Genomic DNA, 25,679 nt, shown 5'->3' with positions numbered 1-25,679 from the left:
CATCTGTCACCCTATTGATCTGTTGATTGCCAGGGTTGATTTGGCTGATCTGGCTGGCTAGGCGGGTGTCGCCTTCCTTCCTCACCGCTCCATGAGCGTCCCTTCAGAAGGTGCGTGCTCAGTGGAAGAGGACAGCCTTCCCCAATAGAGACGGACTGGTCGAGGGTATACGAGTAGCTGCGCTCCCCTGCTAAAACCTCCAAACAAGCTCACAAAGTGGGGAAAATGGCCTCCAGGAGCAGTGGATTCATAGTGCAGGCACTGAGCCCCAGCAATAACCCTGGAGGCAAAAAAAAAAATAGATTTGGTACACCTGGTTGAGCACACAGTTACCATGCACAAGGACCTGGGTTCCAGCCTCTGCTCCCCACCTGCAGTGGGGGGAACAGTTCACCAGCAGTGAAATGGGCCTGCAGGTGTCTTTCTTACTCCATCTCAATCTCCTTCTCCCCTCTCAATTTCTCTCTGTCCTATGAAAAATAATAGAAAAGAAATTATCTTATTACATTTGAAAGAGTTTTCACATGAGATAGAAATAAGTCAGAGCATCGTATCCCTCTGGTACATACGGCAGTCAGCTGAGGTAAAGAACAAACACCTCATCACAGACCCCTGCAAGCGTCAACCCGGCTTTGACCTAGCACGTTATGATTGGGCCCTCCTCAATCGCTATCGAACAGGCCATGGCCAGTGCGCCGCTATGTTCCACCGCTGGGGAGCCAGAGACGACCCGAACTGTCCCTGCGGCTCCAGACAGACTATGACCCACATAGTCAACGACTGCCACCTCTCCAGATTCAAAGGAGGTCTCGAAACTTTACATCAGGCTCAACCTGATGCTGTTGACTGGCTACGGAAGAAGGACAAACGCTAGGAGAAGAAGAATACGGTGTCAAGCATCAAAAACTTCAAGCATTTGGGGCTGGGTGGTGTCATACCTGTTTGAGTGCATACATTCCATGTACAAGGACCCAGGGTTGAGCCAGCTCTCTCTCCAGCTATAGGGAGGATGTGTCATGAGTGGTGAAGCAGGTCTATTCCCTATTCACTCAATTTCTCTCTCCTGTCAAATAAAATAGAAAGGAAAAAAGAGGAAACATGGGGGCCAGGCAGTGGTGCACTTGGTTGAGTGCACATAGTTCAAAGCATAAGGACCTGAGCACAGATCTTGTTCAAGCCCCTGCTCCCCATCTGCAGGAGGAAGCTTCACAAGTGGTAGAGAAGGTCTGCAGGTGTCTACCTTTGACTCTCTGCCTCTCCCTCTTCTTAATTTCTCTCTGTCCTATCCAATAAAAGATGGGAAAGAAAAGGGTCACTAGGAGCAGCAGATTCCTAGAGCCAGCACTGAGCCCCAGCAATAAGCCTGATGGAAAACACAAAACAAAACAAACAAAAAACAGGCACTTAAGGCTCAGGCCCTACACTTAAAATATTTAATATATCTCCTTAATGTTATCAATTATCTGGTTTTCAATTCTCTAAATTATCCCGTTCCTTTTTTCCTTTGCATTGCTTACTTGAATCAAGCATCAGTCAAGTACAATCAAACAAATTGTGATAGCTCAACATGCTTCTTAAGTTCCTTCTCCATTTTTGTCCTTGAATAGTTATTTGTTAAGAGAGAGCATGCTGCTGTTTTTATGTAATTCCCTTAGCTGGATTTTGCTGATTACCTCTAAGTAATGTACTTTATCATGGTTTCCTTACCTTTTGGTTGTAACAGCTCTGTTCTGAATGTTTCCCCTAAACATCTGGATGTTTATTAGCCCATAAGCATTTTTCTCTGATTTCAAATGTTCCTTTCCACTGGTTTTACTGTTATGCTATAGTCACTCGTTTATGATGTTTGCTTACCTCAACCCTTTGTTGACATTATCAACTTTATCCACTTTATGCTTTATCAACTTTAGTACTTCTTATCTCCTACCTCTAACATTTTAAACTATTCCCTCTTGAAGTGTATTTTAAAGTATTTATTTCTTTACTTTAATGAAAAAGCGATACAGAGAGAGAGAGGGAGAGACTACTCACCTCTGGCTTATGGTGCTGGGAATAGAACCTCAGAGCCTCAAGCATGAAAGTCTTGCATAAGCACTACACTGTCTCCTCAACCTCCTCTTTCAGTCTTAACAATAATTGGGCGCTAAAGGTAGAAAGAAAAAAAAAAATGAAAATGAACTCTTCATTGACACTGCTACCACCTCCTGTCCGCTTCTTTGTCTTCTTGTCCTCTTCCCTTTTCTCATTGCTCAGTCATTCCTTAAGTACCTACATTCTGGATTCTACCCTCATCACTATATTCAAAGTATGCTCTCAAGGATCATTAGTGATCTTAATAGCTAACTACACTTGTTTTGCTTGGTCATTCTTTTTTTTTTTTTACTTTATTTATTTATTTAAAAAAGGAGACATTAACAAAACCGTAGGATAGGAGGGATACAACTTCACACAGTTCCCACCACCCAGTCTCCATATCCCACCCCCTCCCCTGATAGCTTTCCCATTCTCTATTCCTCTGGGAGCATGGACCCAGGGTCATTGTGGGTTGCAGAAGGTGGAAGGTCTGGCTTCTGTAATTGCTTCCCCGCTGAACACGGGTGTTGACTGGTCGATCCATACTCCCAGTCTGCCTCTCTCTTTCCCTAATAGGGTGGGTGGGTCTCTGGGGAAGCGAGCTCCAGGACACATTGGTGGGGTCGTCTGTCTAGGGAAGTCTGGTCAGCATCATGCTGGCATTTGGAACCTGGTGGCTGAAAAGAGAGTTAACATACAAAGCCAAACAAATTGTTGAACAGTTATGGACCTAAATGATGGAATAATGCAGATGAAGTGTTGGGGGGTACTCACTGAAAACTATTGTGTACTTTTTTTTTCTTTTTTTTTTTTTTTCAACTTTTGCTTTCAGGTATATGCTTTGCCCTAGTTTGTGGATACATGCGAACATATGCTTTATCTCATGGGACCTGGTCTATATCTAGGTTTTGGGACTTTGTTAGGAAGTGAACCACCTGGAATGGAATTAGAGAATACTATGAAAGGAAAGGTCTCACCCGAGTAATGAAGCTGAAGGGTTGTCATTCCACACCTGAAGTCTCTGGACACAGTCTGATGTGAAGCATGCTGAGGTAGCACTCGTTGCATTGATTAGGTTGGGATTGGTGGATGCAATATTATTTGGTATGAATTGAGAGAAGCATGCAGGAAAGTGCGCCCCACCCTAAGGTCCCAGGACTGGGGAAATATAGGCTCTATAGTGGAAATGTGAGGTTCCTGCTGTCTTAGGGTTCAAGAAGACAATGGATAGTTATTGTTATTATCACATTATTTGGTAATTGGGTTAACTTTGAAAAGTCCCTTTGTTAAGATTTGCTGTATAATACCCAGCATCTTGTATATAGCTGTGCCACCAGTTGCTTCTATTCTCCCTGGTCTAGGCTTTTGAGAGAGTCAATATATCAAAGACTCAGCCTATGTATTAAAAGATTCAGTCTGTGCTTTAAAAAGTTCGAGACATACAATCAATTTTTCCCCTCTCATATTAATTAGTGATGTATATGACTACAAATTAATAGGAGTGTACATAAACACCATTCCCATGACCAAAAGATTGTGTCCCATCCCACCCACCCACCCCTACCCCCCGCCGCCCCAGGAAGCCGAATGTCTACCCTCACCCTCACCCTAGGGTTTTTACTTTGGTGCCCTACTCCGGATTTAGTCAAATCCTGCTTTTAGTTTCCCTTTCTATTCTTTCTCAACTTCTGTTGATGAGTGGGATCATCCCATACTCATCTTTATCTTTCTGACTTAGCTCACTTAACATATGTCCTTCTAGCTCCATCCAAGATGGGTCAGAGAAGGTGGGTTCATTGTTCTTAATAGCTACGTATTTTTTTTTTTTTACTTTTTTGAGAGTATTTGACAGTTTTTCAGCAAATATGTACTGAACACCTATGTTAGATATTATGTTATGTCTTGCTATTTCCTGATGAATAAAAAGACACATCCTTGGGATTGGGTGGTGGTGCACCTCGTTGAGTGCACGTTACAATATGCAATGACCTAGATTCAAGCCCCTGGCTCCCACCTGCAGGGCTTTGCAAGTGATGAAGCAGGACTGCAGGTGTCTATCTCTCTCCGTATCACTCTGTTCCCTCTTGATTTCTGGCTGTGTCTATCCAATAAAGATTTTTTTTTTTTCAGAAAGACATATTCTTGACCTTAAAACACTTCATTCAGTTCTGGGGCCAGATGGTAGAGCATCTGGTTGAGTGCACATGTTACAATGTGCAAGGACCCAGGTTCAAGCCCCCAGTCCCCACTTGCAGGGGGGAAGCTTTACAAGTGGTGAAGCAGTGCTGCACTTGTCTTTCTCTCCCTCTATTTTCCCCTTCTTTATTCCTGGTGTTTCTATCCAATAAATAAATAAAGATAATAAAATGTTAAAGGAAGCTTCCATTCTGATAGAAGTTAACATAAATACAATCACAAATGATTGTAAAACTTAATATTGTGTTCAATGCTGAAGAAAGGCAAATGATTTAATGAGGACGTCGAAGGATAGAGAGGTTTGAAATAGTGTCACTGAACCCACAGTTGAAGGGTAAATAGGAGAAAGAATATGGCAGGGATGTTAAGGGAGAGAAAGGAGTATTTTGAGCTGAGGGGAAAGCATATGCAAAATTTATGAGGGTGAAACTTGGAAGGTTCAAAAAATTGGAAGAAGACCTGCTAACAGATAGAGGGTAGAACTGACACCAGAGAGTTAGTCAAGGGCTAGATCAAAGGGTCAATAATCAGAGATGAGGATTGGGGAGATAGCATAATGGTTATGCAGAGACTTTTAAACCTGAGAATCCAAAGTCCCAGCTCCAGTCTGCAGCACCACCATAAACCAGAGCTGAGCTGTGCTCTGATAAAAAAAAATAAAATCAGAGAGTTCTAGTTCAAGTAGTTTGCTGTCACAGTTTGTATTTTTTAATCTTCCTGTGTTTAAATTTCTTATCTATAAAATGAAAAACTAGGGTTGGGGAGACTGCATAGTGGCTATGCAAATGGATTTCATGCTTGAGGCTCTGAGGTTCCAGGTTCAACCCCCAACACCGCTATAAACTAGCAATGACAGTATAATCCTGCAGGGGGGTAGAGTGTGTACAAAATGTATTTCAGAAGAGCCAGGTCTGCTGGAAGGTTTCCACTGGATTGGAGAAGGATGTTTTCAGTTCCATTTTCAACCATTTTACATAGAACATTAGTTTTTTTTTTTTAAGTATGTGTCTTTTAATTTTTTTAACTTTACTTATTCTATTTGATAAAACAGAGAGAAATTGAGAGGGAGGGGGAGATAAAAAGAGAAGAAAGACAAAGAGACACCTACAACACTGCTTCACTGCTCATGAAACTTTTCTCCTGAAGGTGGGGTTGGGGGGCTTGAACCCCAACCAATGCATCATCCAGGTGAACTACCAGTTGGCCTTTTATAGGGCATTAATTCTGGCCTAATCATACTGTAAACTAGTTATAGGAAGCCAGTGGTCACACTGTAAATTTGAAAAATGAGAGTGAGTAAAAATATCTTTTTACATTCTTGTATTAAAATTTATGGTGGCTATGTAGCTGACCCAGTGGAGTGCACACTTCACCATGTTCAAGGACCAAGGTTTAAGATCCCAGGACCATATTGGGGCACCATCACAGGACCAGGAAAAGCTTAATGAAGAGAGGAGCAGACCCCACCTCTCATTCTCCCCCCCCCCACTATGTGTCTTTCCATTCAAAATTAAAAAGGAAAGAAGAAAAATAGACAAGTTTCCTAGGTGTGAAGCTCTGGTGCAAAAAAAGTATATTCCAAATCTGAATATGTGAATTCTACTAGGTTGTTTGTTTGTTTGTTTGATGGAGGGATATAGATATAAAGGAAGAAATAGGGGGGCCTAGCAGTAGCACAGCAAGTTAAGTGCACATGATGCAAAGTGCAAGGACCCCAGTTCCAGTCCTCAGGTTCCCACCCGCAGGGGGGTTGCTCCATAAGCAGTGAAGCAGGTCTGTAGGTGTCTTTCTCTCCCACATTCTGTCTTCCCCTCCTCTCTCGATTTCTCTCTGTCCTAGCCAAGAACAACAACAACAATAATAACACCAATAAGCAACAAGGGCAACAAAAGGGAAAAAATGGCCTCCAGGAGCAGTGGATTCATAGTACAGGCACCAAGCCCCAGTGATAACCGTGGAAGAAAAAAAAAAAAAGGAAGGGAGGAAGGAAGAAATAGAGGGAGAGAAACACCAGCAGTTCCACTCCACTGCTTTTAAAGTTTTCCCCCTTTAAGTCAGGACTGAGGGTTTGAACTCAGTCTTCATACACAATAATCTATATACACTACCAGTATGCTACCATCCAGCCCCAGTTCTTCTGTTATTTACTGTTGAATTAAAAAAAAAAAATTAAAAAGCACTGTGTAAGGTCTGAAGAGATACCTCACCAAGTAAAGTTCCTGCTTTGCCATTCATGCAACTCAGGTTTGAGCCCGGGCACCACGTGGGAGGTACTGTGGTACCAGAGGGAGCTTCTGAAGTGCTATGGTGGCATTCTCCTAGAAGAAACCCACTGCTACCTCGGAGTTTGGCATCAAAAAGACATTCACTTGAAGATAACCAGAAAACCTAGTTATATAGATAGGATGAGAGATACAAGAACATCAGTTGAATTTATTTTAGAGATCTACATAATCCGTTGCATAGCTCTTCAGTCTTTGGTTACCCTGGGTTGTAAAGGTCCAGATATGACCTTGTTACAGTTAAACAGAACAGTTCATATCCTGGCAGTTCACTTATTTGAGGGGGAAAAAAGTCTCTTCTCAGAGTGAGTCCCTGACTTCAAAGGTCATTCTTGAACAAGCTCTTGATCTCCCTGCCCCACTGCAACTCCTAAGACAACTCTGAGCTTTAGTGACAGCTAACCTTTAGCATGTGAGTCCTGTAGCCTTCCACCCTCTCCCCTTTTACCCAACCTCCACCAAATTGGTTCTCCTTGCCACACTAAATCCTCAGCTGCTACCCATGACCCTCTTTGGGCAGGTGACTCTCAGGGTAGCCACTGCTGGATAACGTGTGAGATACCTACTCTAGCTATGGGATTTATGTGGCTCCTGAGAATCCCCCAAACCAAAATCTTTCATTACTCTAAACCTGTTAGCATTCTTCTTTGGCATGGAAGCACAGTTGACAGAATACTCAGTTCAGTTTCAGTTCTACTTCAGGAAGTAGAAATAATGGTTCCCATAGTTAGGTTTCATAAAAGTGGGTTCACATTTCCCATTCTGATTCGATAGCAAATTGATATGATCCAAAGATCATTGTTAAGCCCCCATGGACATCTTACATAGGTTTTTCTGGATAAGCAAGAAGAGTCAGAAGTTATAGGTAGTGAGGCAGTAAAACTTGGAATTCTCTCCCCTAACTTTTCAACCTCCCAGTAACTTGTCTTCATGGAACTTGGTCCAAAACTGCTGTTTAGAGTTGACTTCAGAAGTCTCCCATCCTGAACTCATCACTCTTAAAAGTAGTGGGCTATTCTTAGAGTTGGGGACTTAAATGGCAGTAATTGGGAGATGGAACAGAACCTGGGGTTTTGGCCTCAAGATGATGCTGCCTCTTCCTTAGCAACTGAGATCCTGGTGACACTGTCTAGGAATAGCCACAGGACAGAGTTTATGGAGAAACCTGTTGGAGGACCTTTGTAAGAAATGATATGGAGGGGTTGGGCGGTGGTGCAGCGGGTTAAGTGCACATGGCTCGAAGTGCAAAGACCAGCATAAGGATCCCGGTTCATGCCCCCAGCTCCCCACGTGCAAGGGGGGTCGCTTCACGGGTGGTGAAGCAGGTCTGCAGGTGTCTTTCTCTCCCCCTGTCTTCCCTTCCTTTCTCGATTTCTCTCTGTCTTATCCAACAACAATAACAGCAATAACAACAATAATAACAACAATAAACAAGGGCAATAAAAGTGAAAAGGTAGCCTCCAGGAGCAGTGGATTCGCAGTGCAGGCACTGAGCCCAGCAATGACCCTGGAGGAAAGAAAGAAAGAAAGAAAGAAAGAAAGAAAGAAAGAAAGAAAGAAAGAAAGAAAGAAAGAAAGAAAGAAGATATGTTATTCTTGGCCTTCCCACAAAAAGTTGAGTTCAGCTCCTAAACTAGGTTTGTAGTGGGAATAAGTATCAGGAAAACTAGTCCATCTCTGCTGTAGGCCTAGGAGTGAGGCAGATTGGATGTTGTGGAGAAGAAACTATCATGGAGAAGACCTGTGTGTGTGCTTTCCTCTGTGCTTGCTCTCTCCTACCTGTCTACAACCAGCCTCAGTCTCTCCCTGACTCACCTGGCACCACAGGATTCCATCTCAGGTCTCTTCCTGCAGAGCAGGGCAGGGCTAGTGCTGCTTTGAGCTGGGTAGCAGTGGTTGAAGAAGGCATTGCTGAATGCAGGAAATGTTCTTGGAGGGAACTTTTGTTTCTAATTTGACTTTTCCTACATCCTGTGCACTCCTGCTGTCCCCCAGCAGGAGCAGTGCACACACTTTGGGCTGAGTACAAAGCACCCAGTTTGGTCTCAGCCCATTACCTTTCCCTCCTGTGGAGGGAAGGGATGGGTAGTGGCTGTGCCTCTGGAAGGGCCAGGAGCAGGACAGACAGAATAGCATGCCCCACTCCTCCCACCCTTGTGCCCGTGTAGCAGGCAGAGCCAGGGATGAGAGAAGATGCAGGCTCTGGGCTTCAGGAGAAACCTTGGGAGAACTGGGAGCCTAGTTTTGGAGACTCAGAATCAGGAAAGAGCAGATTGTCCAGGACAAGCTCTCTGTGCAGGGAGAGGCGGTCCCTGTGCCTAAGCTCCTGTGTGGGGGAAGATGTTGAAAGGTTGGTTAAGTATTCTGAGGCTGGAGTGGGAAAGATAGCATAATAGTTATGCAAAGAGACTCACATGTCTGAGGCTCCAAAGTCCCAAGTATAATCCCTTGTTCCACCATAAAGCAGAGCTGAGCAGTGTTCTGGGGGAAGGGGGGATAAAAAAGCATCTTCTGAGTCTGGAAGACAAGCTCAGTTATTAGCTTCTTAAAAGGGGTTAGCTGTGCTGGAGTGATGCTCTGGTTTTCTCTTTCTCCACCCCAGTTCCCATTATTAAATAAATAAATGAGTTATTTAAAAAATGCAACTTGGGACATGGCACAGTAGATAAAGTATTAGATTGTCAAGCATGAGGTCCAGAGTTTGATCTCCAGCATAGCATATGCCAGAGTGATGCTGTGGTTCTCCCCTCCACCTACACCTCATAAATAAATAAATAAATAAATCTTGTTATTTAGGGAATGAACCATGAATCTGTCTAATTCTGAGGTTCAGGTTTTAAGAGGGACAGTGATGTACAAAAAGAAAGGTACAAATCCCAGTGATCAGAACATCACATATATTAACTATGATAGCACTTATTAAAAACAATTTTTGGGGGGCAGGTGGTAGCATACCTGGTTAAGTGCTTACGTTATAGAGCGCAAGGATCCAGGTTTGAGCTCCTGGTCCCTACCTGCAGGAGGGAAGTTTCACGAGCCATGAAGCAAGGCTTCAGGTGTCTCTCTCCCTTTCTGTCTTCCTCTTCCTCTCTCAATTTCTCTATGTCATTGTCCAATAATAAAAATATTTAAAAATATAAATAAATACAATTCGTGACATAGATACAAAAATAATGTGGGGTCTGGACACAGTAAGATAGTCTCTTTGTTTTATTCAGATTTGAGAACAATAGGAATTTTGTTTATTAATAAGTGAGGTATATTTCCAAAGTCTTTGTTATTTTTGTTCTGAGAAAAATAGTTAAAGTTGTCTGGATAACTGGGTTGCATGGAGTGTAAGGTTTGTACTCAAATTTCAATCATTGGTTCTTCAAATGTTATAGGAGCATCTTCTCATACAGAATAAAGGGCCCTTTGCTTAGAAGCATAAGTTTGGTGCTCTTAGTTCAAGCCTTCCATGACTTATATTCTACACTGCTATGTTTCAAACATCCCAAGTATAAAATTCATGAAGATGGCACCGTGGGGAATTATCCTTCTTTCTGGCATGTAAACCCTGGTTCCTAGCCTGACTTGTGGAGTCCCAAGTTCAATAGGAGTATGCTCATGATTGTAGTTTTTACCAGATGGGGGATTTTTTTTTTTTTGATGGATGTTGTCTTTTTCTTCCCTCACTCTCTCCCCTGTCCCCATTGTAATCCATTGATTGAGGCTTACTTGGGCTGCACCAGCCTGCAAACTCTTCTTCTTTTTTTTTTTTAATTTTTTTATTATTATTTATTTCCCTTTTGTTGCCCTGGTTGGTTGTTTTGTAGTTGTAGTTATTGTTGTTGATGTCGTCATTGTTGGATAGGACAGAGAGAAATAGAGAGAGGAGGGGAAGACAGGGGGAGAGAAAGATAGACACACCTGCAGACCTGCTTCACCGCCTGTGAAGCGATTCCCCTGCAGGTGGGGAGCCAGGGCTGGAATCGGGACCCTTAACACCTGTGCTTGCGTTTCGAGCCACGTGTGCTTAACCCGCTGCGCTACTGCCCAACTCCCCTGCAAACTCTTCTGACTGTAAAGTATAGTGGAGTGGAAAGGTGAGGGCCCAGTGAACACTGAATCAGATGGATGTGTGACTAGGGGAGGGCTGGTACAGGGGGCTACCCAACTCTAAGCACCACTGCTTTTCAACTGTGAGCTGGTATGAATTATTTCTAACCTATGAGATAATTCAGAGACCAAGTGTATAGTTTGACACGAAGTAGATTATTTTATTTTAATATTTTATTTTAATGAGAGAGATAAAAGAGAAACCAGAGCACAGTTCAGCTCTGGCTAATGATGGTGCTAGGGATTGAACCTGGGACCTCAGAGCCTCAGCCATGAAAATCCTGCATAACCGTTATGCTGTCTCACCAGCCCTATCAAGTAGACTCTTAATCTGTATTCCCCTCTTTGCCGTTATCCATATGGGAGTGAAACTAAGTCCTATCAACTATACAGGATATACCTCTGGTAGTCCTTGTCACAGGTGAAGTCTCAGAGGTACAGAGAAATTAAGCAACCTTAAGAAATTAAGGTCACCTAGCAGGTAAATAGCACATTTGGTCTATGCAGGAAGTATCCTCACAGTGAAGATTATATGAGGAAATACCCTTGGCTGAGTGTGTGTCCAGATCCCATTCAAATAAATGGGCCCCACACTTATTCTCCCCCAAAGATGGGAATCTGCCTTTTCTGTAGTGACTGCTGACTACATGGTGTAGGCCATGAATTTAATCCCACAAACTTGAGATCAGAGATTGTCAATATAGAGACACCATCCTCTGTGTCTCAGGCTAACCATATCAGTCATCCCATTCATTTTTTAAAAATATTTTATTTATTTATTCATGAAGACAGGGGAGAGAGGGAGAGAGGGAGAGAGAGAGAGAGAAAGGCAGAGAGAGAGAGAGAGAGAGAGAGAAGAACCAGACATCACTCTGGTACATGTGCTGCCAGGGACTGAACTCTGGACCTCATCCTTGAGAATCCAATGCTTTATCCACTGCGCCACCTCCCTGACCACCCATTCATTTTTTTATAAAAGATTTTTGATTTTCAGATATGTTCAAGGGATTGCTCTAGATGCCAAGGAGAAAGCAGTGAAAGTAATATACGATACTCCTGTATTCATGGAGGAGCTTTCTTTCTTGTGCAGAGAATGCCAAAAGTAAACATAAACAAGGAAAGCCTACAAAATGACAAACAGATCTTTCTGAATTTTTCAGGAGAAAACACACAAAAGGGGCACGGGCAGTATGATGAGAGAGTTTTGTGTATACATACACTGAAAAGATAACACTTACTAAGAAGCACACCAGCAGAGGACATGTCTTACCATGCATACAACCTGGATTTGAGCCCTGGCACCAAAGGAAGCTTCGATGCTATGGTGTCTCTCCCTCTGAAATAAAAAGAAGGAAAAATACCAGCTCCAGATTGGTAAAGTGGCTCATGCATCAAGGCCCCAATAGTGGGGGGGGGGGAGAATAAAGAAAAACAACTACTTATGGGTGAGAGAGAGGTGACACAATATGCTGTAAGTAAGGTCAAGCTCTGGAGCTGATGGAAAAACTTGTTTCCATCCAGAGGGTGGAAACTTCTCCTCCACCCACACTTCCTAGTACCTAATCCAAGTATATTTTCCTCTTCTCCCCCATAGCACCTGGTGTGGGCATCTCCCTTTGCAATTTTTTGTGGCCTTGAAAAATGAATGAAAGGAGGGCCAGGTAGTAGCACAGCGGGTTAAGCTAACAAGGTGCAAAGCTCAAGGACTGGAGTAAGGATCTGGGTTCGAGCTCCCGGCTCCCCACCTGCAGGGGGGTCGCTTCACAGGCGGTGAAGCAGGTCTGCAGGTGTCTTTCTGTCCTCCTCTCTGTCTTCCCCTCCTCTCTCAATTTCTTTCTGTCCTATCCAACAACATCGACAGCAATAACAACAATAATAATAGCAACAACAATGATAAACAAAAAGGAAGAAAATAGTCTTCAGGAGCAGTGGATTCATAGTGCAGTCACAATAACCCAGGAAACAAAAAAAAAAACTTAAAAAAATGAAGTTGATGAATGAATAAATGAATAAATGAATGAATGAGGGAAGTTGAGATCATATTCACCTCTTCATCCCACTCCCAGACTGTCCCCAGACTGTCCCAGTCAGCTCTCAAATAGGATGCTGTTTATACTGGGCAGACAGGCCACATCTGCAATATTGGGCCATGATCCTGGTGACTCATTTCACAAAGGGTATTGTACTGCTCAAGATCATGTGAGGTGGGAGTCAGGCAGTAATGCAGTGGGTTAAGCACATGTGGCACAAAGCACAAGGACCAGCCTGAGGATCCCAGTTCGAGTCCCCAGCTCCCCACCTGCAGGGGAGTCGCTTCACTGGCAGTAAAGCAGGTCTGCAGGTGTCTATCTCTCCTCCTCTCTGTCTTCCCCTCCTCTCTCTATTTCTCTCTGTCCTAACAATGATGACATCAATAACAACAATAATAACTACAACAATCACAAAAACAAGGGCAACAAAAGGGCAAATAAATAAATATAAAAAACATTTTTTTAAAAAAAAGATCAGGTGAGGTGAGTGTCCAGGATGATTATGGTACCTGAAAGAGATTGTGCAACTTATTCACATATGCTCAATGACTCATTTATTATAATCTGAAAAGATATAATATGGATATGGAGTTAGATATGTTCTGTGTAGACCATAAAAGAGAAAAAAATACCAAATTGGAGACATAGGAGAGAGTCTACACCAACATTAATTACCTTATGATAGCTCTAATAAAAGAAATGGGTGGGTTGGATTATTTGTAGCTGGAAAAATACAGACAGACAGGATGTACCCTTTCCTGGGAACACTGTAGAGAAGATTCAGGTGGTTTGATCTGAAATTTATGATTTGTGAGTCTAATGGGACGCCTCAGGGCAGGTGATGGGAATAAATAAAGCTGGAGGCTTTCTCTAGGAAATTCTCAGGAATGGGCCCCAACATGTACCGATTGCTTCTGCTGGGCATATTCACAGTGCTCTTCATGGATGAGGGTAAGGCCTAGTGAGGGAAGCAATGATTGTGGTTAAAGACAATAGGGTGGGGGAGAAGGGAAGAATTTGTAAACTTGACTTTTGAGGCTGCTATAAAAGGGTTCAAGGAGAATTTTTCTTCTTTTTACAGGAAACAGAGTCCTGACATTCTGTATGTATGGTTGCAAGTTTGGGGATAAATTATGCCATAATGACATGGAACATTTTTCAGCTTTTTATTAATTATCCCCATCCTTCTTGAGTTCAGCTCCTTTCTTAACTCCTCTAGTGTCTTTGTTTCTGCCCCCAATCCTGGGTGTGTGTGGGAGAGGGGGAGGGGGGACCCTTAACTCTAAAGGGTTATAACTGTCACCCACTCAAGGGAGTGAGGACCCCTGGCAAAGGCTCAGAAGGGTGTCAGCTTCCTTTCTGTGAGGTTTGCACCACACCATGTTTACAGGTGGCAATAGGCTTCTGAAGCACAATCACTTTTCCTAGTGTGCTACTTTACAGCTTGCTTTTTCTTTAGTTATTCGCTATTGCAATCTATGTGATTACTTCGATGGATTTAAGTGCATCAGTGGCAAGAAAACATGCTGGAAGTTTAACGTATTGACCTATAACAGGAGTTGTAGAACAGATCACTTTTATTTTGGTGATCGCACAACAAGTAAGTAGGGGTTAGTTGGGGTGGGGGAAAGACACAGAATACTACCAGTAGTGGTCCGGGAGGTGGCACAGTTGGTATGTCAAGCATGAGGTCAAGAGTTCAATCCCTAGCAGCACATGTGCCAGAGTGATGTCTGGTTCTTTCTCTCTCTTCCTATCTTTCTCATAAATAAATAAAACCTTTAAATATATATATATACATATATATATATATATATATATATATATATGAAGAATATTACCAATAGTGCTTACAATCCCCAGAGTGAAGTTGTAGAGAAACTGGGAGCATGAAGAAAGGGTGAGGAGACAATACACAGACTTGATGTCTTCTGTCCAATCTCAGAGACATAGATGAGATACAGAGCCTTGGAAGCTCATTCCAGTCTACAGAAACTAATGAAGTTCTAGAGAGAAGCCATTGGTGAAGTTAAACAAAGTGGTCATTTTTCTTTTTCTTGTTTAGAAAGATATTTATATCGTTATTCAAGAGCATCTTGTAAACCTTGTGAAGAGGGAATGACTCAGGTGTTCCATGACTTAATAAGAGAAACATATTGCTGCAATGGTGATGATTTTTGCAATAAGCCTGGTGAAGTTCCAGATATTACAACGCTAAGTGAACAAGATAAGGAAGGAAATTGGATACCAGATGTAGAAAATACACATGAGGGTGAGGATGTTATCGACGTCCCAAGTGGATCAGAAACAGACTGAAGTGTTGGACTTGCAAGCATGAGGTCCTGAGTTTGACCCCTGCATCTCGTGTTCTTAGAGTGGTGCTCTGCCCCTCATGAATAAATAAATAATTCTTTCCCAAAAAGATGTTGGGAGGGGCTGGGATAGAACTCCTCCAGTGGGGCATACACTTTACTGTGCACTAGGATGTGGGTTTGAGCCCCCAGCCACCACATGGGAGCACCGTGCAGAAGTGAAGCTTCATGAACGCTGGAGTGAAACGGTGGTGTCTCTCCTTTCCACTCTGTCTCTTACACTCTATCTAGAAGGAAAAAAAAGGCAACCAGGAGCAGTAGAATCATGTAGTTAAAGGAGTTCCAGTGAAATCCTGGTAGTGAAAATAAATAAACAAAATGAGATTTGTAAACCATTTCTCCTAGTAATCTTTGCTCTTCCCATTGATAATATCATCTTAACTTTCCTCAAAACCTAAACACTCCTCTAGAGTGTTCTGCTAGATCTCCTTATGGAGGTTCTATCATGTGTTAGTGCTGCCATTAACAGGAAAGTATAGAGCCATAGATACCTAACCCTGAATACCTAACCCTGTCTCTTCTGGTTGGTCCTCCTTGTTTTTGTTACCTGATAATCTCCTGGCAATCTTTAAGTTATGATACCAAGCCAAAACTAATGTCACAGTTCTAAGATTTCTGGAAAAGGGAGCAGTTTTGTTTTTCTAGTTGAGCTTCTGAGGAAAAGCCAGGAAAAAGCAAATTGGGTAAAAATAGGTACAAAAATACCATAATTCAGGAGAAACACTTCAAAGGAAAATAGAAGAGTATTTGGTGGGAGCTAACAAAAGTTAGTATTAAATATGGTTTAAGAAATTCAAGGAGGAGGGGAGTCAGGCAGTAGCACAGTGGGTTAAGTGCACGTGGTGTGAAGCGCAAGGACTGTCTTTCTCTCCCCCTTTCTGTCTTCCCCTCCTCTCTCCATTTCTCTCTGTCCTATCTAACAACGACATCAATAACAACATCAATAATAGCTAGAACAATAGTTTTTTTAAAAAGGGCAACAAAAGGGAAAATAAATAATAAAAAAATTTTTTTAAGAAATTCAGGAGGTGCGGGGGTAGATAGCATAATGGCTATGCAAAGAGACTCTCATGCCTGAGGCTCCAAAGTCGCAGGTTCAGTTCCTCCACCACCATAAGCCAGAGCTGAGCAGTGCTCTGGTAAAGAAAGGAAGGAAGGAAGGGAGAAAGAAAAAACAAATTCAAGGGTGGAGGGGTCAGGCGGTGACACACCCAGTTAAGTGCACATAGTAAGAAGCACAAGGACCCAAGCAAGGATCCAGGTTTAAGCTCTGGCTCCCCACCTACAGGAGGCGTCACTTCACAAGTGGTGAAGCAGGTCTGCAGGTTCTTTCTCCCTCTCTATCTTATCCCTCCCCTCTCAGTTTCTGTCCTATCCAATAAAAAATATAAAATATGGCCTCCAGGAGCAGTGGACTGTCTGCAGGCACCAAGCCCTAGTGATAACCTTGGAGGCAAAAAAGAAAGAAAGAAAGAAATTCAAGGGTGGAGTTAGATAACATAATGGTTATGCAAAGAGACTCTCATGCCTGAGGCTCTGAAGTCTCAGGTTCAGTCCCCTGCACCACCATAATCCAGAACTGATCAGTGCTCTGATTAAAAAAAAAAAAAAGTGATGGTTCAGGAGGTGGTACAATAGCTAAAGTATTGGACTCTGAGGCAAAGTCCCACCTTCAAACTTCAGGATTCCATATGCCACCAGAGTAATGCTCTGGCTAGCGCACATGTGCGCACACTCTCTCATTAACAAATAAATCTTTAAAAAGAAAGAAAAACTCAAAGTGAAATTAGAAAACTAACTTCTGTGAAAGTAAGTGTATTAGATATGAGTCTTTGTGCCTGTTGCTATTTTTTGAGAATTATCCCAAACTGTTTTTAGAAATACCTACTCCTGATTACGTAGCCCTGGTCATTATGTTTACAGTTAATCCTTTTTTTTTTTCCTTTTACACCTTTCATATCAGATGGTTTCCTTCAAGAGAAAGAGACAGGTGGTGGCACACCTGGTTGAGCGTACACATTACAGTGCACAGGGGCCAGGGTTCAAGGGGACCCCCACCTGCAGGAGGAAAGCTTCATGAGTGGTGAAGCAGGGTTGTAGATGTCTCTCTGTCTCTCTCCCTCTCTCAATTTCTCTCTGTCTCTATCCAATAATAAATAAATAATAAGGAGAGAAAAAGCCAGAACGCCACTCCAGTGCATGTACCAAGCACTTAAGCAGGAGTGTCTGGGATGCAAGTCTGGCACTCCACCAGCAGTGCTGTTTCCATGGCCACTCTAGTCATCTTCGTTTTGTAACCAAAACAAAATATATCAAAATGGGCACTTGGCTGAATGTTGGGCAATCTTGTCTCCTGGTACATCCGAGCTACTCCTACCACTTTACCTCAAACCTATTCAAGTATTACCTTGTATTCAGTGAACTGTGAACGTTCATCTATTGGCAGTCTTGCAATTGAAAATGTTAAATAGAAGAGTTTCAGGTCTTCACTCTAGTTTCCCTTTACCATGTTTACTGTCCTGTGTGTTAGAATCTACAGATAAGGGGCCTGGCAGTGGCATACACGGTTAAGTGCACACATTACCATGCAAAAGGATCCAGGTTTAAGCCCCTGATCCCCGCCTGCTGGGGGAATGCTTCACAAGCAGTGAAGCAGGTCTGCAGGTCCGTCTCTCTCCTCTCTCTCTCCCTCCTTCTCTCTCTCTCTCTCTCTCTCATCTTCTCTCCTCTCAATTTCTCTCTGTCCTATCTAATAAAAATAGAAAGAAAAAAAGGGAAAAAATGTCCACCAGGAGCACTGGATTCATAGTGCCAGCACCAAGCCCCAGCAGTAGCCCTGGTGACAATTAAAAAAATATGGATACATATATATTTCCAGGTCTGGTAGAATCCCTTTTGGATAATCATGCAGTCAGGGAGGTGACTCAACAAGAGCACAACTTGTGTTTGATTCCCAGTGCTCTGCTCTCTCCTCCTCACAAGATAAATAAATAAACCTTTAGGGACTGGGTGGTGACTCACTAGGTAGAACACACATATTACAATTGCTCGAGCATGTATGTTACCATACTTGAGGACCTAGGTTCAAACCTCTGGTTCCCACCTGCAGGAGGAAAGTTTCATAAGTGGCAGAGTGTTGTCTCTCCTCTCTGTCTCACTTGCTATAAGAAAAATGGCCTCAAGGGGTCTGAGTGGTGGTGTACTTGGGTAGTGCTCACAGTAGTATGAACAAGGACCCAGGTATGAGCTCCCGATCCCCACCTGCAGTGGGGACTGCTTTACAAGCAGTGAAGCAGGTCTGCAAGTATCTATTTTTCTCTCTCCCTCTCTTTTTTTTAAATTATCTTTATTTATTTATTGATAGAGATAGCCAGAAATTGAGAGGAAGGGAGACATAGGGAGAGAGACACCTGTGAAACTTTCCCCCTGCAGGTAGGGACCAGGGGCTTGAACCCAGGTCTTTGTGAATTGTAACATGTGCTCAACCAAGTGCTCCACCACCACCACCACCCCTATTCTGCCTCCAGGATCTGGGGCTCAAACTTGGATCCTCACGCTTTGTATTACGTGTGCTTAACTTGGTGTGCCATTGCCCAGCCCTCTCTCTCCCTCTCTATCTTCCTCCTCATCTCTCAGTTTCTCTCTGTTCTATCAAATAAAATGGGGGAAAAAATGGCCACCAGGAGCAGGAGCCGTGGATTTGTAGTGCCAGTACCAAGCCCCAATAGAAAAGAAAAATAATTTTCAGTAATGGTGGAACTGCAGGCACTGAGCCCAGTAGTAATCCAGGCGGAGAAAAAGAAGAAGGAGGAGGGGGAGGGGAGGAGGAGGAAGGAGGAGAAGGAGAAGGAGAAGGAGAAGGAGAAGGAGAAGGAGAAGGAGAAGAAGAAGAAGAAGAAGAAGAAGAAGAAGAAGAAGAAGAAGAAGAAGAAGAAGAAGAAGAAGAAGAAGAAGAAGAGAAAAGAAACCTTTAAAAATAACATTATGGGGAGTCTGGTGGTAGCACAGCGGGTTAAGCGCATATGGCTCAAAGCGCAAGGACCTGCATAAGGAACCCAGTTCGAGCCCGGCCCCCCACCTGCAGGGATGTCGATTCACAGGTGGTGAAGCAGGTCTGCAGGTGTCTGTCTTTCTCTCCCCCTCTCTGTCTTCCCTTCCTCTCTATATTTCTCTCTGTCCTATCCAAGGACGACAACAACAATAGAACAACAAGGTCAACAAAATGAAATAAATATTTTTAAAACATTAAAAAAAAATAACATTATGGCAATGCAGGAGGTGCCACAGTAGCTAGAGTGTTAAGTTGAAAATCATGAGATCCTGAATTTGATCCCTGGCATTACATTGCTCTTGTTTCCTCTCCTCTATCTTATGTTAATAAATAAATCCATAATAATAATAGAAGTGATATATTTTGTGTGAATGTGTATAAGTTATGGAAATCCAGTAGGAATATACTTGTTGACAAATTAAAAACTTGCTCTATTAAACTTTGTTAGTCAGGGGCCAGGTGGTGTACACCCAATTAAGCGCTCTCATTACAGTGCACAAGGCCCCAGGTTTAAAACCCTGGTCCCCACCTGCAGAGGGAAGGCTTCAGAAGTGGTGAAGCAGGGCTGCAGGTGTGTCTGTGTCTCTTTCCTTCTTTATCTCCCTCTCCCCTCTCAATTTCTGTCTCTATCCAATAATAAAATTAAAAAAAAACTTTGTTATGGTGGATTGGAATATCAGGAGGCTAGGTCTTTATTCTCAGTAAGATATACTTAAAACCTGGGGTTGGGGGTATGGTGGTAGCACAAAAAGGGCCAAGCACAAGGATTGGCGTGTAAGGATCCCGGTTCGAGCCCCCGGCTCTCCACCTTAAGGGGAGTCGCTTCACTGTCGGTGAAGCAGGTCTGCAGGTGTTTTTCCCTCCCCCTCTCTGTCTTCCCCTCCTCTCTCCATCTTTCTCTGTCATATCTAACAACGATGACATAAATAACAACAACAACAATGATAACTACAACAACAATAAAAAACAAGGACAACAAAAGGGAAAATAAATAAATATAATTTTTTTTAAACCCTGGAGTTTATTATCTCAGGTATATGTTTTTCTATGGGTTGGACTCAAAACAAGCTGAATGTTTTCAAATATGCCCTGTGAATAATCAATATAAATGTGAGTGGATTATTAATATATCCTGGTAAGGCGCTATTAATAGTGGCAAAGAGCTATTGTAATGGCAAAAAATTGTTCGTACTCTCATCCATTTGTGTACATGCTTAGTTGTAATTCTACTGCAGATTTGTTTTAGTAGTCTGCCATATGGCTCTCAAGAGGAATCAGTCTCTGAGAAATACATAGGAAATAGCAATAGCAGTGAGATGTTGGAGCTGAGAAGAGAGAAGGTGGTGTCAGTGGGAGTTTGGTTTTGTATGGAATGGATGTGAAAGTAAGATGTGTAGCCAGAATGTGTTGCAGATGATAGGAGACTGGTTTTTCACTACTAAAGAAGGGAGTTATAAACATATAAAGAGAAAAAAAGAACTAGAATGAATTCTAGGTATACATAAGTGTGTTATGTTTGTGTGATAATTATAAATGTAACCGGAAGTAGGGTGATAATACATCTGATAAAGCATACATGTTCCCATGCTCAAAGACCCAGATTCAAGCCCTCAGTCCTCATCTGTGGATGGGAAGAAGCTTCATTAGAAGTGGAGCAGTGCTAGAGATATCTCACCTCTCTATCTTTCCACTCTAACTTTCTTTCACCCTCTATCAAAGAAAAAGAAAAAAAATGATACTGGAGATAATATGGATTCAAATTCTGACACTCAACCCCAGAAAGGGATGATCCCTTTAGAGGTGAGCAGCGACTAGTACAAACTTTAGTTTGTGGAGACAGTTGCCAAGTTCTTTCCACAATGACTGGAGGAATAACTTGAGTAGGAAAACCCAGCATAGGTTTTAATAAATTTGTGTGTAGATATGATGGTTTAGAGTCTGTCTGTTTTAAAGAGTAGTTCTAATTCTTGCTCACTGATTATTGCCCAGTGAACTTTTTTTCTCTGATGGGGGGATTAATGGTTTACAGTTGACAGTAAAATATAGTAGTTGGTACATACGTAACATTTCTCAGTTTTCCACATAACACTCTAACCAGACACCTACATCCTCCTCCACTGTCATGTTTCAGGACCTGAATGCTCCCCCACACCCTTCCCAGAGTCTTTAACTTTGGTGAAATACACCAAATCCAGTTCAAATTCTGCTTTGTGTTTTCCCTTCTGTTCTTATTTTTCAACTTCTGTCTATGACCAGGATCGTCCTATATTCATCCTTCTCCTTCTGGCTTACCTCACTGTACATGATTCCTTCAAGCTCCATCCAAGATGAGGTGAAGAAGGTGAATTCACCATTTTTAATAAGAGGTGAGGCTGAAGCAAACCTTTCCCCCCCCACACACACACACACATCACACACACACATCACGGAGATAAAGACTGCATTCCAAGGGTAAAAGCAGATGCTAAGCATTAGCCACATTACACCTCCTCCATGCCACCATAGGACCACAGAGAGAAGCTGGCCCTGGGAAAAAAGCCCTAAGGAAAACCTGTCTTCCATCCCCACCATTGTGGGTCACATTGTAGGAGTCCATACTCTATAATCTTGCTCCCTGAAAATTGTAGGAGAATCTCTGGGAATCTGGGAACCACTGGGAATCTGACTGTGTGAGAAAAGAGTACTGGTACCAATAACAAGGATGCTGGCTTATTCACAGGACCAAGTTAGTGGCTCATTTTTGCAAATCTGCCCAATTCAGAGTTTAGAGACTGGTTTGTCTGTGCCCAGGTAAGGAGTTGAATCACAGTGCCAGCTTGTGGAGGGTCTCTCTGATCACATCTGACCTGAGGCACTGCTGAAAGCACCTGAAGCTGAGTAGCTCATCAACACTCCTGCTATAAGTAAGTGTTCTCAGAGTAAAGCCACTTCCCAGTGTAGGCAGGGAGATTAATAAACAGCCAAGCTTGAAGGTAACTCTGGACTCCTCCTTTCTGTTAATGTGTAGAGTATACTTATTGATTTTTCATATGTTGAACTACTCTTACATTCCAGAGATAATGACTTTTTGATCATGATGTATGATTCTTTTTATATGTGATTAAATTCAGTTTGATAATATGTTCTTGAATTTCTCCTCTATCAAGGATGTTGGTCCATAGTTTTTTTTGTTTTTTCTTTTTTTTTTTAAGATTTTTTTAAATAATTGTATTTATTTATTCCCCTTTGTTGCCCTTGTTGTTTTATTTTTGTAGTTATTATTGTTGTAGTTATTGTTATCGTCGTTGTTGGATAGAACAGAGAGAAATGGAGAGAGGAGGGAAGACAGAGAGAGGGAGAGAAAGATAGACACCTGCAGACCTGCTTCACAGCTTGTGAAGCGACACCCCTGCAGGTGGGGAGTCAGGGGCTCCAACCGGGATCCTTACGTGGTCCTTGCGCTTTGCGCCCACGTGCGCTTAACCTGCTGCGCTACCCCCTGGCTCCCTTGTTTTTGTTTTTTCTTCTACTATCCTACTTACCTGATTTTAGTATTAAAGTAATTCTGGTCTTGTAAACTTAGTTTAGAGATTGTTTCCTCTTTTTCCACCTTTTGGAAGAATTTGAGAAGGGTTGGTGTTAATTCTTTACATGTCTGGTCAAATTTTCCAGTGAGTTCTTCTAGTCCTGGGGTATTCTGCCTGTGCTCTACTACAAAGCTACCTTCCCAGCCTAAAGTGAGTGTTTTTTTAGGTAGCATATTGCTGTGTCTTCTTTTATCTATTCAACTACCAAGTGCTTTTTGATTAGTAACTCAATCTACTTACTTGTAGAGTTATCAATAATAAGGACTTGCTAATGTCACCTAATTAATGTTTTCTGGTTTTTATTTTCATACTGCTGTCTACGGTTTCATCAGCAAAAAGTTTAAGAATAAGTGAAATTGGGGGCCAGGTGGTGGTGCACTGGGTTAAGCGCACATATTACGAAGTACAAGGAACCACACAAGGAACCCGGTTCAAGCCCCCGGCTTTCCACCTGTAGGGGGGTCGCTTCGCAAGCAGTGAAAAAGGTGTGCATGTGTCTATCTTTCCCTCTCCCTCTCTATCTTCCCTTCCCCTCCCAATTTCTCTCTGTCCTATCCAATAATGACAACAAAATGGAAAATAAAAGTCCTTCGTAGTGCAGGCACCAAACCCTAGCGATAACCCTGGAGGCAAATAATAATAAGTAAAATTATTCTATGGTAATAGAAGTTAGAATAATATATTTGGAGTGGGTGGTTAGCTCAAAAAAAAACAATGGAATGATAAAAATGTTTTTTTTCATTGTAACAGTGGCTCTGTAAGTGTATATATTTGTCAAATCAAGTCAGTCTTTTCAAAATATGTGCTTTTTATTGCCTATGATTTGTATGTCAATTAAGAAAATAAAGTAATCATATTTAATCTCATAACAAATTATAAACACAAATTATAATAACCAATGGTAGCGGAAAATGTTAGATAAGAAACTGAAGGGAAACTACATATGTATAGGTAAGTCTGAGAACAAACAAACTTGTGTGACCAATCATGAATCATTAAAACTAGGACATGATTGAAAGGTAGATCATACATGTCTGGGTAGAATACATGTCTTGCTAGTCATGCATGGTATCCAGGTTCAAGCAATGGCAGCACATACAAGTGCCATTTCACTGGGGTAAGCTCTGGTACCATGAAGTAAGATTTATGAGTTTTAGAAGAATCCCACCAAAAATAATTTTTGGGGTAGGAGGACAATAATGGAGTTCCATAATAAGAAATATCCTGGGGACCGGGCCATAGTGCACGGGGTTAAGTGCACGTAGTGTGAAGTGCAGGCACCCAAGCAAGGATCTAGCCCCAAGCTCCCCACCTGCAGGGGGGTCACTTCGCAAGCGGTGAAGCAGGTCTGCAGGTGTCTATTTTTCTCTCTCCCTCTTTATCTCCCCCTCCCCTCTTAATTTCTGTTCTATCCAACAATAGCAGCAGCCACAACAACAAAAATGGAAAAATATGATCACCAGGAGCAGTGGATTTGTAGTGCAGGCACCAAGCCCCAGCAATAACCCTGCAGGCAAAAAAAAGAGAGAAAGAAAGGAAGGAAGGAAGGGAGGAAGAAAGAGAACGAAAGAAAGAAAGCAAGAAAAAAAGAAAAAGAAAGAAAGAAAGAAACTAAAGAAAAGAAAAAAGAAATATCCTTTCCATAATTCCTGACATAGTATATTGGCACCAGAGTGAACATTATCAGCCAAAAGCAACAGAAATGAGTAAGGTTTGGCACCTGTTTTTACTGTGGCTTACTGAAATAAATTATAGAAATTATTTATTGTGAGGATGTAAAAGAAATAGTATCCACAAAGTGGATATTCAGAAAAGGAGGAATTTATGTAACAGTTGTGTTTGTTGCTGGGGAAGTGATAGAGGCAAAAGACAAGGAAGGACAAGAATAGAGAAAGATGAGGAGAGGGAAGGGAAAAATGAGTTTGATACATCTTGGGTATATGTCTTAGAAGCAGCTGTGTATGGGTATTGGGCGGTAGCACAGCGGTTAAGCACACGTGGCACGCAAAGCACAAGGACCAGCATAAGGATCCCTGTTCGAGCCTCCGATTCCCCACCTGCAGGGGGTCCCTTCACAGGTGGTGAAGCAGGTCTGCAGGTGTCTGTCTTTCTCTCTCCCTCTCTATCTTCCCCTCCTCTCTCCATTTCTCTCTGTCCTATCCAACAATAATGACAGCAATAACAACAATAATAGTAACAACAACAATTATAAACAACAAGGGCAACAAAAGGAAAAAAATGGCCTCCAGGAGCAGTGGATTCGTAGTGCAGGTACCGAGCCCCAGCAATAACCCTGGAGGCAAAAAAAAAAAAAAAAACAATAAGAAGAAGAAGCGGCTGTGTATGAGCTATGAATGTCACAGAGGCAGGAAACTTTCATATTTTCTGTTTTCATATTTCGTATTTTCTATACACATTGTATTTCTTTTTTTTTACACATTGTATTTCTAATTGAGGAAGGGGACTGGGTGGTGGCACACTCAGTTGAGTGCACACACCATGCACAAGGATTACAGGTTCAAGACTCCACTTCCCACCTTCAGGGGTTATCTTCACAAATGGTGAAGCAGTGCTGCAGGTGTCTATCACTCTCCTTCTACCTGCCCCCTTCCCTCTTGATTTCTCTCTGCCTCTATCCAGTAACTAAATGAATTATATATGTGTATATGTATGTATAGATGAACTGAGGAAATGTTGTTTTTACAAGTCTTTTATATAAGTCTTTCAGGGTACAGTTTCACATCTCCCCTAGTCCCTATATTGTATTTCAATATATTTTGCCAATGTCAAGAAAATCCTGACAGATTCTGATATGGATAATATCCACTGGGGAAGATAACTTCGTAACCATAGAGAAATTTCTGAGGGGGCCAGGTGGTGGTGTACCTGGTTGAACACACATGTTATAATGTACAAGGACCCAGGCGCCCACCTACGGGGAAAGCTTTGTGAGTGGTAAAGTAGGGCTGCAGGTATCTCTCTGCCTCTCTTCCTCTCTATCTCCCCCTATC

General features: G+C 42.3%; 2 protein-coding genes across 2 annotated transcripts in view; both read left to right on the top strand.

Annotated features, from left to right (window-relative positions):
• The window catches only part of LOC103128938 (prostate and testis expressed protein 2), a 71,436-nt gene that overhangs the window by 4,467 nt on the left and 41,290 nt on the right, over nucleotides 1–25,679 (top strand). The window lies entirely within an intron of this gene.
• Nucleotides 13,187–15,406, top strand: PATE4 (prostate and testis expressed 4). The gene is made up of 3 exons (XM_060179632.1): nucleotides 13,187–13,630; nucleotides 14,139–14,283; nucleotides 14,749–15,406. Exons 1-3 carry the CDS (start codon nucleotides 13,567–13,569, stop codon nucleotides 14,993–14,995), a joined length of 456 nt encoding a protein of 151 aa, XP_060035615.1. The 5' UTR covers nucleotides 13,187–13,566; the 3' UTR covers nucleotides 14,996–15,406.

This window comes from Erinaceus europaeus, chromosome 20, assembly GCF_950295315.1.
Source record: "Erinaceus europaeus chromosome 20, mEriEur2.1, whole genome shotgun sequence".
NCBI classification, from domain to species: Eukaryota; Metazoa; Chordata; class Mammalia; order Eulipotyphla; family Erinaceidae; genus Erinaceus; species Erinaceus europaeus.
Note: the sequence above shows the minus strand (reverse complement) of the source record. Positions and strands in the feature narration are given on the sequence as shown.